We start from the raw sequence: 12926 nt of genomic DNA, 5'->3' as shown, positions 1-12926 counted from the left end.
GAGTCTGAGAGAACAGTCACGAGCTTATAATCAAAATTAAAAAGGCTTTATCCAGACGTTTTACCTTGTGTGTGATACAGACATGGGCAACCTGTTCCACTAAATTCTCACCTACATTTTTCTATGCAAAACTAATTTACATTAGTTCAATACATTATAGAGCTCATTATCAGAAACAGATACCTAAACATTTAACAAAGCTATCTTTTTACACATACGATTAGTATCTTGACAGTATTTTCATACTTTTGAATCACTAGCGTAAATAACTTTGTACACATTAGTGTGGCCTGTTATCTAGGGAACAGTTATATTGTCAGCTCGAGCTGGTTCGGACATTTTGACAAATTTTTCAGTGGAAATGGAAATGAAATTTTGCTAAAATATTCATGAATTCTCTCCCCACCAATTTGCAACCACTCCAATTCCCAGTCCATCTATTAATTTCTTGTGTGTCATAGATAAATCAATTAACCTTTTGTGGCTCAGTTTTCCCTTCTGAAAATAGGGACAGTAATGCCTGAATATTTCTCAGGAGCATGGAGAGTCTGAATGCAAGGAAAGCTTTGAGATCCTCAGATAAAAAGCTTCCGGTGCAAAGCAGTAGTATTCTTAAGGGGAAGGGAAATTAAGACTAGTCATCAATCAATGGCAGATTTCAAATTAGCAGTAACATGTGTAAATTTTCATGTAATGATGTTAATGACATTTTAAAACCTTAAAATCAAAGGGTCAAGAGATACTTCTGCAAAATACTCAGCTGGTCTGATGTCCCTAAACACCATGCACATCAATGAGAATTTAGGATGCGCCACACTTCACAGGATCAGGCCCCATGACACATTCAAGTATTCTTATAAATCAGATCCTGTAAGAACATATCGTGAGGTCTGACAGTTTAATGGCAAAATGAGCTTGATTCTCCTCTCGCACTAATGAGATTAAGGAGCAACCCAACTGAAATCAATGGAGTAACACTGGTGTAAGAGTAAGGAGAATGAGGCAGATGTACATGGAATGGGAATTTCCGTAAGTACTTGTCAGTATCCAGATCATTACAAATATGAAGAATGAAACAGGTCTTATGCAACCAAAAGTATCAGTAAAAACTGGTTGTCTAACAGCTGATCTTTGACCAAAGGTCAATGTAAAATATACTGTAAAACCTGAAGGTACTTTCTGATGGTCAGTAAACATAACCACTAACATTTCACTGCTCTGAAACCAGTCTACAAGAGTTGAAAAAACATTACAAAACAAGCCAAGAGGAAGCACATTCAGCCCAAAAACCTGCCACAGAGCCACAAAAAATGAGAGCACTTGCAGACCAGCTAAGGGCAGTAATACAACTTTGGGTTCACGAGATTCTGATTTTTCACCAATGATAGTTGAACAAAAAACACTCCTAGATGTCTCATCAGCTCTCAACTCTGCAATAACATGAAGGGAAACCATCTTACCTCAAGTTTATATGCCCTTTCCCTGCTGAGGGGCTCCAAAGGAAAGCTCAGGTTATTTGCTTCTGCCAGGGAACGCAAATCAAAATAATACTTGGCATAAACACTGGAGGGAACATTAATGTTGAACTGCAACAACTCAAGAAACTGGCGCTCCAGCTCATTCCTGTTAACGAGAAAATAAAAGTGAAAATATATTTTAGAGACTGTGTGTATAACCTCCTGCCACCATCTGAATATACTTTACATCAAACTACAACAGATTGACCCAAGTATACTTCTTACTCCCAAGAGAGAATAAAACTAGTTTCAGTTTGTCACAGATCTCTCTCCCAAGTGCTGGTACATCCTCTAAACCATAGTTTTTCTGAAAAAGTATTTACTCGTTTCAGCTTCCACTGTCATTTTTAAATTAATCAGGAAAAAATCAGTTCCCCATAATTCCCCGTCTTTTTTATGTATGCTTCCAATCAGACTAAATGAGGTTACTTTCCCCCATACATGTAAGCAAAATTCATACTGGGCAACAATAAAACAAGACAGCTTTGTTTACCAACATAACTGTTAGTAATAGAGACTATTATTGATATTCCCACACAAAATACTTTGTAAAGTCTGAGTTAAGGTTGTCTGACTGCCTATCACACACCAAAAACGAATGGAAATAAGCCAGTAAATCAGTGGTTTTCAACCTGTGGTCTGCGGACCATGTCTAAGGGGTCCATGTAAGATTCTTGTTACCACAGAGCAGTGGTGTACAACATGGGGTCTGTGGACCCCTGGGGGTTTGCAGATTTCGCCTAAGATTTCCAAAGGGGTCCACACCTTCATTCAAAAATGTTTAGGGTTCCACAAATGAAAAAAAAAAAAAAGTTGAAAACCACTGCAGTAAACCACTGATGTTAAAGGATTGATGATTTTCATAAATGATATTGCACAGTTCTCCATATTGTTTGAGATGCAGGCATGCAAAGTAAACAAGGTAGGTTGTCATATTGAAAACGGCCACTACAAAATACGTTTTGGAATGTTTAAGAAAAATGAATGAGGGATCAATGTTGTACATGATTACTCTAAAGCAAGTATTACATTTTATATGGAAACTGCAGAATTAAAATCTGCACCTGTGTGTTTACTGCTGTGATACATTTAGGCTACATGTTGATTGCACAGGATCAGCGTGATATAAAGTGGGCAGCAGGTGATGAAGGGAAATAGTTGAGGCCGAGAGAGGAAAATGTCACGTACAGCAGCACTGAATGACAACTAACTATTTCTCTCCTCTCACTTAATACAGAGGCTGTCACCTTGCTTCCACAATATAGCTCCACTTTCTATTAAATTCCCACATTCAGCTTTTAAACATTGATACATATCAATATTCACATTTAAAAACTTAATGGGGGCCTAACTTTCTGACAGTGCTCTAATAGCTCTCTAGTAGCATCAAAGTAGTACAAGTTTTACAGAAAATCTACACTGGCATAAAATTTAACATTTGAAGAGTTTAGCAGCAAAATACAAGATTTGACTTTCTCCAAGCTAAGCCTGGAGGAATAACATAGAACATGAAGCTTGTTGAGGGAGAGAGAGAGAGTTTGTCCATCTACTGAGGAATATACCCAACTTTGACGAAACAGCACACATCCTCAGACTTCTTTTGACTACATCTTGGCTCCCAGATTTCCAGGTAACATCAGTAGATCACTGACAACTGACTAGCAAAACTACAGACACCTATCAAAACATACACACATTCCTCATTTGAGCTAATGTAATTTAATTTACAGTAATCTATTATGGAGAGTTGGTAGTGCTGTACTTATGGCTACCCATCAAGTTCACCCGGAAGCTCAGACTAGCTCAGAACACAGCTATATTTCTGAGTGGTGTGAGCCAGTGCATTTATATACCTACAATTCAATTCTCTACATCAGCTCCCTGTTTGCTTCTAGCTGCAATTCAAAGTGTTGGTATTGATCTATAGAGCCCCAAATGGTCTAGATCAGTGGTCTTCAAACTGTGGGTCACGGAATGTAAGGCACTGGGTCACGGCGGCTCTGGTCAGCACTGCCGACTGGGCCGTTAAAAGTCCCATCGGCCGAGCTGCCTGGCTAAGGCAGGCTAGTCCCTCCTGTTCCGACACCGTACTGTGCCCCGGAAGTGGCCAGCAGCAGGTCTGGCACCTAGGCGGGGGGGCCACTGGGCTCTGCACTCCCATTGGCTAGTTTGGCGGTGCCTGTGGGCGAGAGCCACGTGGAGCTGCTTGCGCATCTAGGAGCTGGACCTGCTGCTGGCCGCTTCTGCGGCGCAGTATGGTCTGTGGTGTCAGGACAGGCAGGAAGCCTGCCTTAGCACCCCCGCTACACCGCTGACCAGGAGCCACCTGAGGTAAGCCCATGTCACAACCCAAGCCCCTATCCCTTGCCCCAGCCCTGAGCCCCCCCAAACCCAGAGGCCCTTCCTGCACCCCAGAGCCCTGACCCCTCCCGCACACCAACCACCTGCCCTAGCCCTGAGCCCCCCCAAATCCAGAGCCCCCTCCTGTACCCCAAACCCCTTATACCCAGCCCCACCCCAGAGCCCTGACCCCCTCCCACAGCCCAACCCCCTGCCCCAACCCTGAGTCCCCCTAAACCCCTTATCCCCAGTCCCACCCCAGAGCCTGCACCCCCAGCCCAGAACCATGCTCCCCTCCTGCACCCCAACCCCCCGCCCCAGCCCAGAGCCCCCTCCAACACCCTGAACCCCTCATTCCCAGCCCCACCTCGCAGCCCTCACCCCTGCACCCCAACCCTCTGCCCTAGCCCTGAGCCCCTCCCACCCCCCAAACCCCTCATCCCCAGCTCTGTTGGGTCACGGGCATCAACAATTTTCTTCAACTGAATTGCCAGAAAAAAAAAAAAGTTTGAAAACCACTGGTCTAGAGTTTGAAAACCACTGGTTGTCTGAAAGACACTTTCACCCTATACCCTATCACAATTGTTAATGTTTCGACTAACAGCTGTGTTGTGTTTGTGTGTGTTAATTTCAATATTTAAAGCCCTTGGCTGCCCAGCATTAGGCACCGTAGAAATTCATAATACAATCCCAATTACTTGAAAAGCCTTTGGATGAATTAGCTATATACATAATCATGGAAGCTGGTTTAGCAAGCTTTGAATTCTGTGCTTAGGTATTTGGTATTCCCCTGAACTAAGAGCTCAAAGCCTGCAGAGCCAGCTCACCCAGGATCATCGAACAGGGAGCCAGCAGGCTTCCCTGAGACTGCTGGCTTTGGAGCTCCATTCATGAAGACTACAAGTAGTTTGCAAGAACAGACCGAAGATGCTCTGCAGTACTGAGTTATACAGGAGTTCCAGGGCCTAAGGACAAAGTCCCCTGGGGAGCTCAGTCCTGCCCAGCCAATAAGCTCTGCAGGAGCAGAGCTTTGGCTAGTCCTCAGAAGACAGATAGGATTTAAGGATAATCAAGAAGGTTGGTAACGTTTTTAGATCGGTGAAGTTTGACTTTAATAGCACCATCATGCATTCCATCCACCTTTTCTTTCTCTTGACACCAGAGCATTGTGTCCTTTCCAGTGCAGCTTCAAATTCTTCCTCTTCAAATGCATCTTTGACAAACTCAAAGTGATGCTAAAACTGACAGACAATCTCCATCACCTTATGTATGACCAGTCTCAGGTAAATGGTTCGAAATATCATGGAACACGGTCAGCCTTCATTACAGCCACTCAAAACTCTTAGGTTTCAGAGTAGCAGCTGTGTTAGTCTGTATTCGCAAAAAGAAAAGGAGTACTTGTGGCACCTTAGAGACTAACCAATTTATTTGAGCATAAGCTTTCGTGAGCTACAGCTCACTTCATCTGATGCATTCAGTGGAAAATACAGTGAGGAGATTTATATACACACAGAACATGAAAAAATGGGTGTTGTCATACACACTAAGGAGAGTGATCACTTAAGATGATCACTTAACTCTTAGCCTTTCCAATCTATGCAGGAAAAACACAGCAACTTCAAAACCATTTTTTTAAAAGTGAGATATGCTCATCAGAGGCTAAGTTGCAGAAGGAGTGAAAAGAGGTCTTTACTGCAATTCTCAGAACCCAAATGTCAGGAGCACGGGAACAAGGCCATGCAGAGAAAGAGTAGCTTCGCAAAATCCATCATGAAAAAACTCAAAATAGCCAAGAAAGCACTGCAAAAATATACAACATGGAACAATTCCACAGAGGCGGGGTGGATCAGGTGACCTAGCACTGGTAGGTCTTTCCCATCTATACTTTGTATTCTCAAATCTTATCGTGTCTGATTTTGTTGGACTAAAAGTGGCATCAGTCTTTTACTGATTATTTTTAATAGTAAAAGTTGAATTAAAAAAAAAATACCCAAAGCGGCATCTGCCATATTTCCCACGTCAGTGCCATGTGGGTATGTGTTTTCCCCATGCCTCCTGGATGTGCATATGATTTACCAGAACAATCAGGTTTTATTTATTTATTTTTGGCCCACGACAGTAAGCCCTCATTAGAAATGGCCAGTTAATACTGATTTAGACTAAACTTTCTTAATATTCCAGCAATGATAGGTCACATTTTATAAACCTCTTCCCAGCCAGAGGGACCCCAACATGCTTAATATAAAGCACTCAGCTGAATCCTAGCATTTATCCTTTCATTTATAGATAATTTTGAGACCAGCCATAAGCCTGACAAGCCGTCAGAACTAATTGGAAACTAAACTGGGGCTGCTTGAGCCATCATCTTGGACCTTCACTGCTTTGAGGCTGTAATCTGAGATTTAAAAAAATATGCTGTCTGTATAAACATTTGTTCTCCTTTCCCATTCTCTAGCCCCCAGCCCCCAATAAAAAGCTTAGACACGCCAACTATACAAAGTCTCTTTAATGGTTATGTGTCAACATGATTTAGAGCATAGACCAGACACTCATGTTACAATAATTCTCAAACAGGAGTTAACATTCAAATGTATAAAAGCTACTATAAAAATGTCAAACAGTATATCTAATTGGGATTTTGCTTGGTTTACCAACAGTTAATTAGAAAAATTCCCATTGGGTTTTACATTTTTGGTAAGATTATGAATGCTGCACCAAAATGATCAATGGAAGAAAAAATTATATTTTTTTAAACGTCTTCTTTCTAAAGTGTTCTTTTTTGTGCTTTTTGGAGAATATTAATCATATTAATATTATTCCAGAAAAGCACAATTACCACAAAACATTACAGTAAAAATAGCCATAGTTTATGAGTTATATAATTATCAAGAACATGTAAGGAAGCAAAATTCAGGTATTAGCTTTTTGCCTCGACAGTCATCATAAATCAGTTTTTCCTTCTCTCTCTCTCTCTCTCTCTCTTTAATTATTTAATAGCTAGGGATCAAAAACTTCTTAAAAAAACATATTCAAACTGAAAATTATTTAAAAACAGAAGCAATCTACATCAGCATGTCCTGAGGAAAGGCAGCTGAAAGCACTGAATAGAGCTCTCCCCGTCCCTGGCTGTAGAGAGGGCACACAAATAAGCGTACATGAATGTGTCTGATTCCCAGCAGATAGCCTCTTGCTGCTGCCTACAGTTAATGGATTAGGGCCAGACTGCTAACGGTGTAGGTGCCTAAAGATGAAGATAGGTGCCCAGTGGGATTTTCAAAAGTGCCTGGAGGCCCTGGGTTCAACTTCTGCTGACAACCAAGCAACACATTTAATTTACTGATTTTAGATTTATAAAACTCTCATTATGTTACTCTGAGCATGTATTAATTCATAGGATATAAACAATTAAACCAACACAACATCAGCTAAAGGTCTCAATCCTATTTAAACAATCTCAGTAAACACCCCCCCTCTTTCTCTAAAGAAGCTAATCCTCTACAACCCGGCCCCTCAGGGAAAAATATATGATACAAACAGCGCCCACAGCTTTTACATCCATTCCCTAATGGAAAACCATTTTACACAAATACCCACACAGATAGTTTCATGTACAGGAGCAAACTGTAGTTTGCCCTGTGCAGGTGCACTGGTGAGCATTGGGGATGGTGCAGAGAGCACATTACCTCCTCTAGCATACCTGCGTAGGATGCAGCAGCCATGCTGAAGCAGTTGCTCTAAATACCAGAGAATTGGTTAGTATTGCCTGTGGTACAGAACACGTGGCCTGGTTCTCACACAAACCTGCTAGTGCCTGAAGACCAATACTGGGGGAATACACACTGCGCTTTTAAAGAACTGTTGTTTTCTGAGTGCATTGGCCTCTTGGAGGCATTCTACCTGATTAGCACTATGCTGGCATAATGACTCCAGCCTCTACTGCTACAGTGCTATTCTCACATATACCCCAGTGCACCTCTGGTTGAACATGGTGCATGTCATGTAGGGATGCTGGAAAGCATAATATATTTACACGTTCCACAAAGGTCTACAAAAAAGTGTCTAGAATACCTAACCTGCCAAAATTTCACCCCCAACAATCTACTGGGAAATATAGAGCTTACAATTCTGCTTTCTTGGCTGGCCCCTCTCTTACTGCTGGACTATACCTTTTAAAAAGATTTAGTGTTATCTTTAACCGGTATTTATCCTCCTAGACAAAAAACTATAGCATCACAGTATGATGCAGAAAGAGGTTGGGGGGAAGTGGGAAAATTTCCCATTCCAAATTGTGTTTGTGATTTTTAACAGCCTGCAAGCTAACTTGGGAAGACAAGGAACAAACCCACTAAAGCCAGTATTTCTGAACAGCAACGGCTGTATCGGTTGTGGGCCAGAGGCAACTAATGGACTTTGATATAATGCAGAAAACATCATCCTGTATAACAAATCCAAAAATTGTGGACCACTGTCCACAAGCAGAATCAATAGTGGCAGTGAATATTATTTAAAAAGACACAGGTAAAGAACTGCAGGCTTATTATTCCTCTTTTTATTCAACAATTTTTAAGCATCCAGGGGGCCCATTATTTGCCACTCTTGCACCAACACACATCCCAATAGTAATGTATATTTTAAAAACAGTGCTGTAACAATTCTGTTTTACTAGAACAATAAATGGCAAAAAAATTGCAGTAGACAACATTTCAAAAATGCTACAATCCCACAGAGCAATCAGCAACAGGCATAGTTGTATTTACAGTCCCAATAAATTCATCAGAATCTATTAACATTCCATGTCTCTAGATATAGTCTGGAGTGCACTAACTTTACATAATAAAGTCTGTTAGGAAGTATAAGAAACACCAAACACATACACACAAAATTCTCGGCATCCATAGACTGAGATAAAACATATGGAACTCACATGTCCTCAACTGTGATATCTTTCAGGATCTGGCAGTAATCCACATTCCACACTGCCTGGTCGTCCCAAACTTTGGATGCCAGTAGAATTGCACCCAGTACAATTCGCTTCCAGTTTGCTGGACAAATATCTATCTCTGCGTAAGTTAACAGTCTTTCAAGATATACCTGGGAAGACATGTTATAACCAAAACTTAGTATATTCTTCTACTTAATAGAAATATTAGGGAAAAAATGTATTCTAAACAATCCGTTCCACCTATTTTAACTCAATGATCTGATCCCATCAAGTCTGTTTTGGAAAGGAAAGAAGGATTTAATCCATTCATACAAAACCAAATTAAAGGTTGGATCTGGTCAATCTATGTTTTGGTTATGACTTCTTTCCTTTCTGATCTTAATCTTAACATAAGAAAACAAGCAGAGTTTGCAATTGTCTTTAATGAATCCACTCATATTAATCAGCATTTGAATGTCTTGACATAACAGTGAAAAAAACAAGGGCAGGCTAACAATGCTGTGCACAATTATAGAACAACTTAAACCATGGGTGTAATCCTGGAGAATCAATCATCAAGCAATATACACTTATAAAAACAGTTACATGTGATGAAAATTACACAGAACACCTCTGTTACATTGGTCTGCACTTAAGAAGCTTATTTGCACCTTGAGAATGGTGGGATCCTAATTGTCCTACTTATATCATACTGTTTTAAATGGACTATGAATCTATATATGCCTACAGTGTCCCACACATTATAACTATGCCACTGTCACCAAGGAGAAACATCAGATACAGTCTCAGTGAAAGGATTTCATACATTTCTTCCGTTGATCAGAGATTATTTCCAAACATTCTAATAAAGACTTTGGTTATTTTTTTTACATTATATCCTTAAACACAAAAAATGAAAAGCAATAAACATGCTACACAAAACAATAAGGATTTGTAGGGCATCACGGGTAATGTTAACGTCTTCAGAAAATAAGAAACTCTAGAGATTTAAGTGATACCAAGAACAGCAAGGACCTAGAAAAGCGAAGCTAGACCTCACAAGATCCTTAAATCAGCATGTGGTGAAGGAGCTGGTTGGGCTATTTAATCTTTAGCTATAATTTGCTGAGTTTGAAACCTACTCCGTTGTGTGTAAGTTTTGTGCACATCTAATTCCTAAGTGCATGAGTACAAGTTTAGGTTTAAATGGAAGACACGATATTTGTTTATTATAATACTTCACGCCACATTAACTCACTAAATATTACCCTACCATTTGGGGACTGACTACCATGCATCCTGTGTGTCTGGGTAGTATTATTTCCCTTCAGGTCACACTAAAGGTTTGGCCAATGGACATTACTTCAGACTGCACATAAAGCTAATACAGTGAAGCCAGAGAATTTTGACTTTTCCACTTCGCTCATTGACTTTTTGGCTAGGGATTCATTTTGAAAAGATTGAACACCTAGCTCACAGACACGACTGGTTTTCTAACTGCCTGCTAACACCCAATTGCAAGGAAACGGGAATTCATGGAAATATCGTTGTTTCCAAATAAGCACGAAGACTGGTATTACTCCTGTAACTGCACAGACATGAAATAGGGAGAGCACCTGACCCTTACTGTGGTGAAACTTTTAATCATCTCAGATTACTGTATTTACAATTTGACATAAAAGAAATAACAATCATCAAAATTCAATAGTTTGTTGCTGTTTACAAAGACAGAAAGAAGCAACTACATTTCAGCATAACATGAGGTCCTGTGATCTCAGACCTGACTAATTCATGAATTTGTATGTCTTTACTGAATCTTTTAAAAACAACACAATTATAAATAAAAATTTGTTTTTGGAGCTCTGCTCATGTAAGCACTCCCAGTGCTATATAAAAATAAATACTATAATTAAATCACATTTTAAGAGAACAACAAACACCCACTGAAAATTATACAAAAAAGGTGGCAAATCCAACACTAGGGAAGAGATGTGGCCAGAAAGGTAAAAGTGAAGAAAGAGGACTGATCTGGATGTTGAAGAGGAATCATTTCAACACTCCAGGGCCCACCAATATGACTATCAACCTGCTAAAAGCAACCTCCAGTGATGGGATCTCTGAAAAGAAGGTGGTGAAAAATGTTTCACATGTAGCCAGAGCCCAAACTACTCAATAGTGCCAATTTAAACTCAATCTGCCACTTAGTGAACTGCCAGCGTAAAGAGCATTACACAATTACAGTTGTTCATAATGCAGACTGTGAATCTGCTTACTGGTTCGAACAAGCCACAACCAACAGGAATGTCCTTTTGTGAGCTGGGTTAAACAGGAGACTGAATTTCAGGAAAATGCAAAGTAATTCATTAGGAGAAAAATAATCCAAAAACACGGACAGATATTCAGTGGGAGGGAGAAACTTACGGAAACTGTAATGCCAAAGGGACCTAGAGCCAAACTCAGCTGTGTTGTAAAATGGGGCAACTCCACTGAAGTCACTGGAGTTACACTTGCTCTAAGTCAGCACTGAATTTGATCCCCACTGTGATGGTGAACAACATATTAGATTTGAACTGGCAAAGAGATAGCAGGAAATTCAACTAATACCATTTTGAGCTTCCTATAGAGAGTCATATTGTATCACATCTAACAGGGAGGTAACAGTCCCTGACTATACAGTTCTAGTTTAATCACAACCACAATATTGTATTCAGTTCTGGGCAGAAGCAGAAAAGTATTGATAAACTGGAGGGAGTTGAGAGAAGAGCAAGGAAAATGACAGAGCTGTAAGTAGGCATTTTAGCGCCCTGGGCAAGCAAGCATATTTTAGTCCCCTACCATTACTTTTTAGATGATCTGAGTTAGGATATTACAGAGTAATGATAATGCATTTTGTAGTAAGATGAGACCCTGAAACATAAACCCTTGGTATCAGAGGCCCGGTCTGAGGCCTGAACTAAAGTAATGGTCAAGACTTCGCTAACAAAGCAAAGTTAAGCTATGAGCCAGAGGCAGGCCCTGCTCACAAAAGGTGGCAAGAAGGCGGCTGCTAATTGGACATATACACATACCTAAAGGGTATCAAGTACTAATAGGATAAACCTGTGCCAGGATGGCACCAGAACATTCCGGCATGAATACATTCCACAGAGATAATGAGGAACAGGCTGACCCATCCTAAAAGACAGGGTTTAAAGGATAATATGATGGATAGACTTGTTGGTTCGAACCAACATGTACCAGGAGAGAGGCAGCACCCCAACAGGCAGAGGGGTTGTACCTCGATGCGTCAGAAGTGATGTGTAACTTGTTTGTACCTGTGTATAAGAATGCATCCCTGAGTGGATGTCTTTGTCCGGCCTAGGGAGCAGTGGAGAGTCCTGCCACTGACTGAGCTGGGTCCATTGTCAAGGGGGCACATATTCGTAGTATGTCCTGTAGAGTCTACGGGAAACTATTACTGTGCTTCGTTTGACAATAAACCTGGCAGGGTGCCTTCATACCTTATCGGAGTCTGTGGTCATTGGGGGTTCTCTCGGGGTCTGCTGTGTAGCGATCTGTGCAGAGCCGGGGCAGCACACAGAGGGAACACACGCAAGCAGCCGACCGTTATCAATATTGGACAGAGCAGAGCACCACACTTGGGACATCTGACGACATTTATTTTTGCATATTGGTACAGTACATAGACAATAAAAGCTACTGTACAATTCTTTTAGGTGCCACATTAATTGTCACACAATCCTTTAACATTCCTTTAGTATCCTCCTACATAACCTTTAAATAAACTCATTGATAGGTACTGAAAAAAAACACGGACTGAAAATAATTGTAACAAATATGGATACTGCAATGACTTAATGGCATGAAACATATTCAGAAAGACACACAATTGTATTTCTGTTTATAAAAAGGTGATACTGGTTGTTTTCCACCACCTCACAGTGAGATTCTGGCTAGAATAAACAGCCACCTCTCTCGATGACACGTAGGAGAATAAAAGGGACTCAAGAGTAAACAAAGAACGAATTTACCTCAGAGGTGGATTATCTAGCAGCTGAATTACCAACAAAGCATCTGACTCTCTGTAAGCAGAGGCCACCCTTTCTCTGGCCTTTATAGAAGGGGTGGGAACATTGTAATATTTCTGT

General features: G+C 40.7%; 1 protein-coding gene across 2 annotated transcripts in view; it reads right to left on the bottom strand.

Annotated features, from left to right (window-relative positions):
- CCNY (cyclin Y) overlaps positions 1-12926 on the bottom strand; it is a 219890-nt gene that overhangs the window by 17129 nt on the left and 189835 nt on the right. For both annotated transcript variants that reach the window (XM_074946226.1, XM_074946227.1), the window contains 2 exons: positions 8782-8948; positions 1461-1623 (listed from right to left, as the gene is read on the bottom strand). In XM_074946226.1, coding sequence (XP_074802327.1) covers positions 1461-1623; positions 8782-8948 — 330 coding nt within the window. The remainder of the gene's footprint in view (positions 1-1460; positions 1624-8781; positions 8949-12926) is intronic.

The sequence above is a fragment of the Natator depressus genome, chromosome 2 (assembly GCF_965152275.1).
Source record: "Natator depressus isolate rNatDep1 chromosome 2, rNatDep2.hap1, whole genome shotgun sequence".
Classification (NCBI taxonomy): domain Eukaryota; kingdom Metazoa; phylum Chordata; order Testudines; family Cheloniidae; genus Natator; species Natator depressus.
Note: the sequence above shows the minus strand (reverse complement) of the source record. Positions and strands in the feature narration are given on the sequence as shown.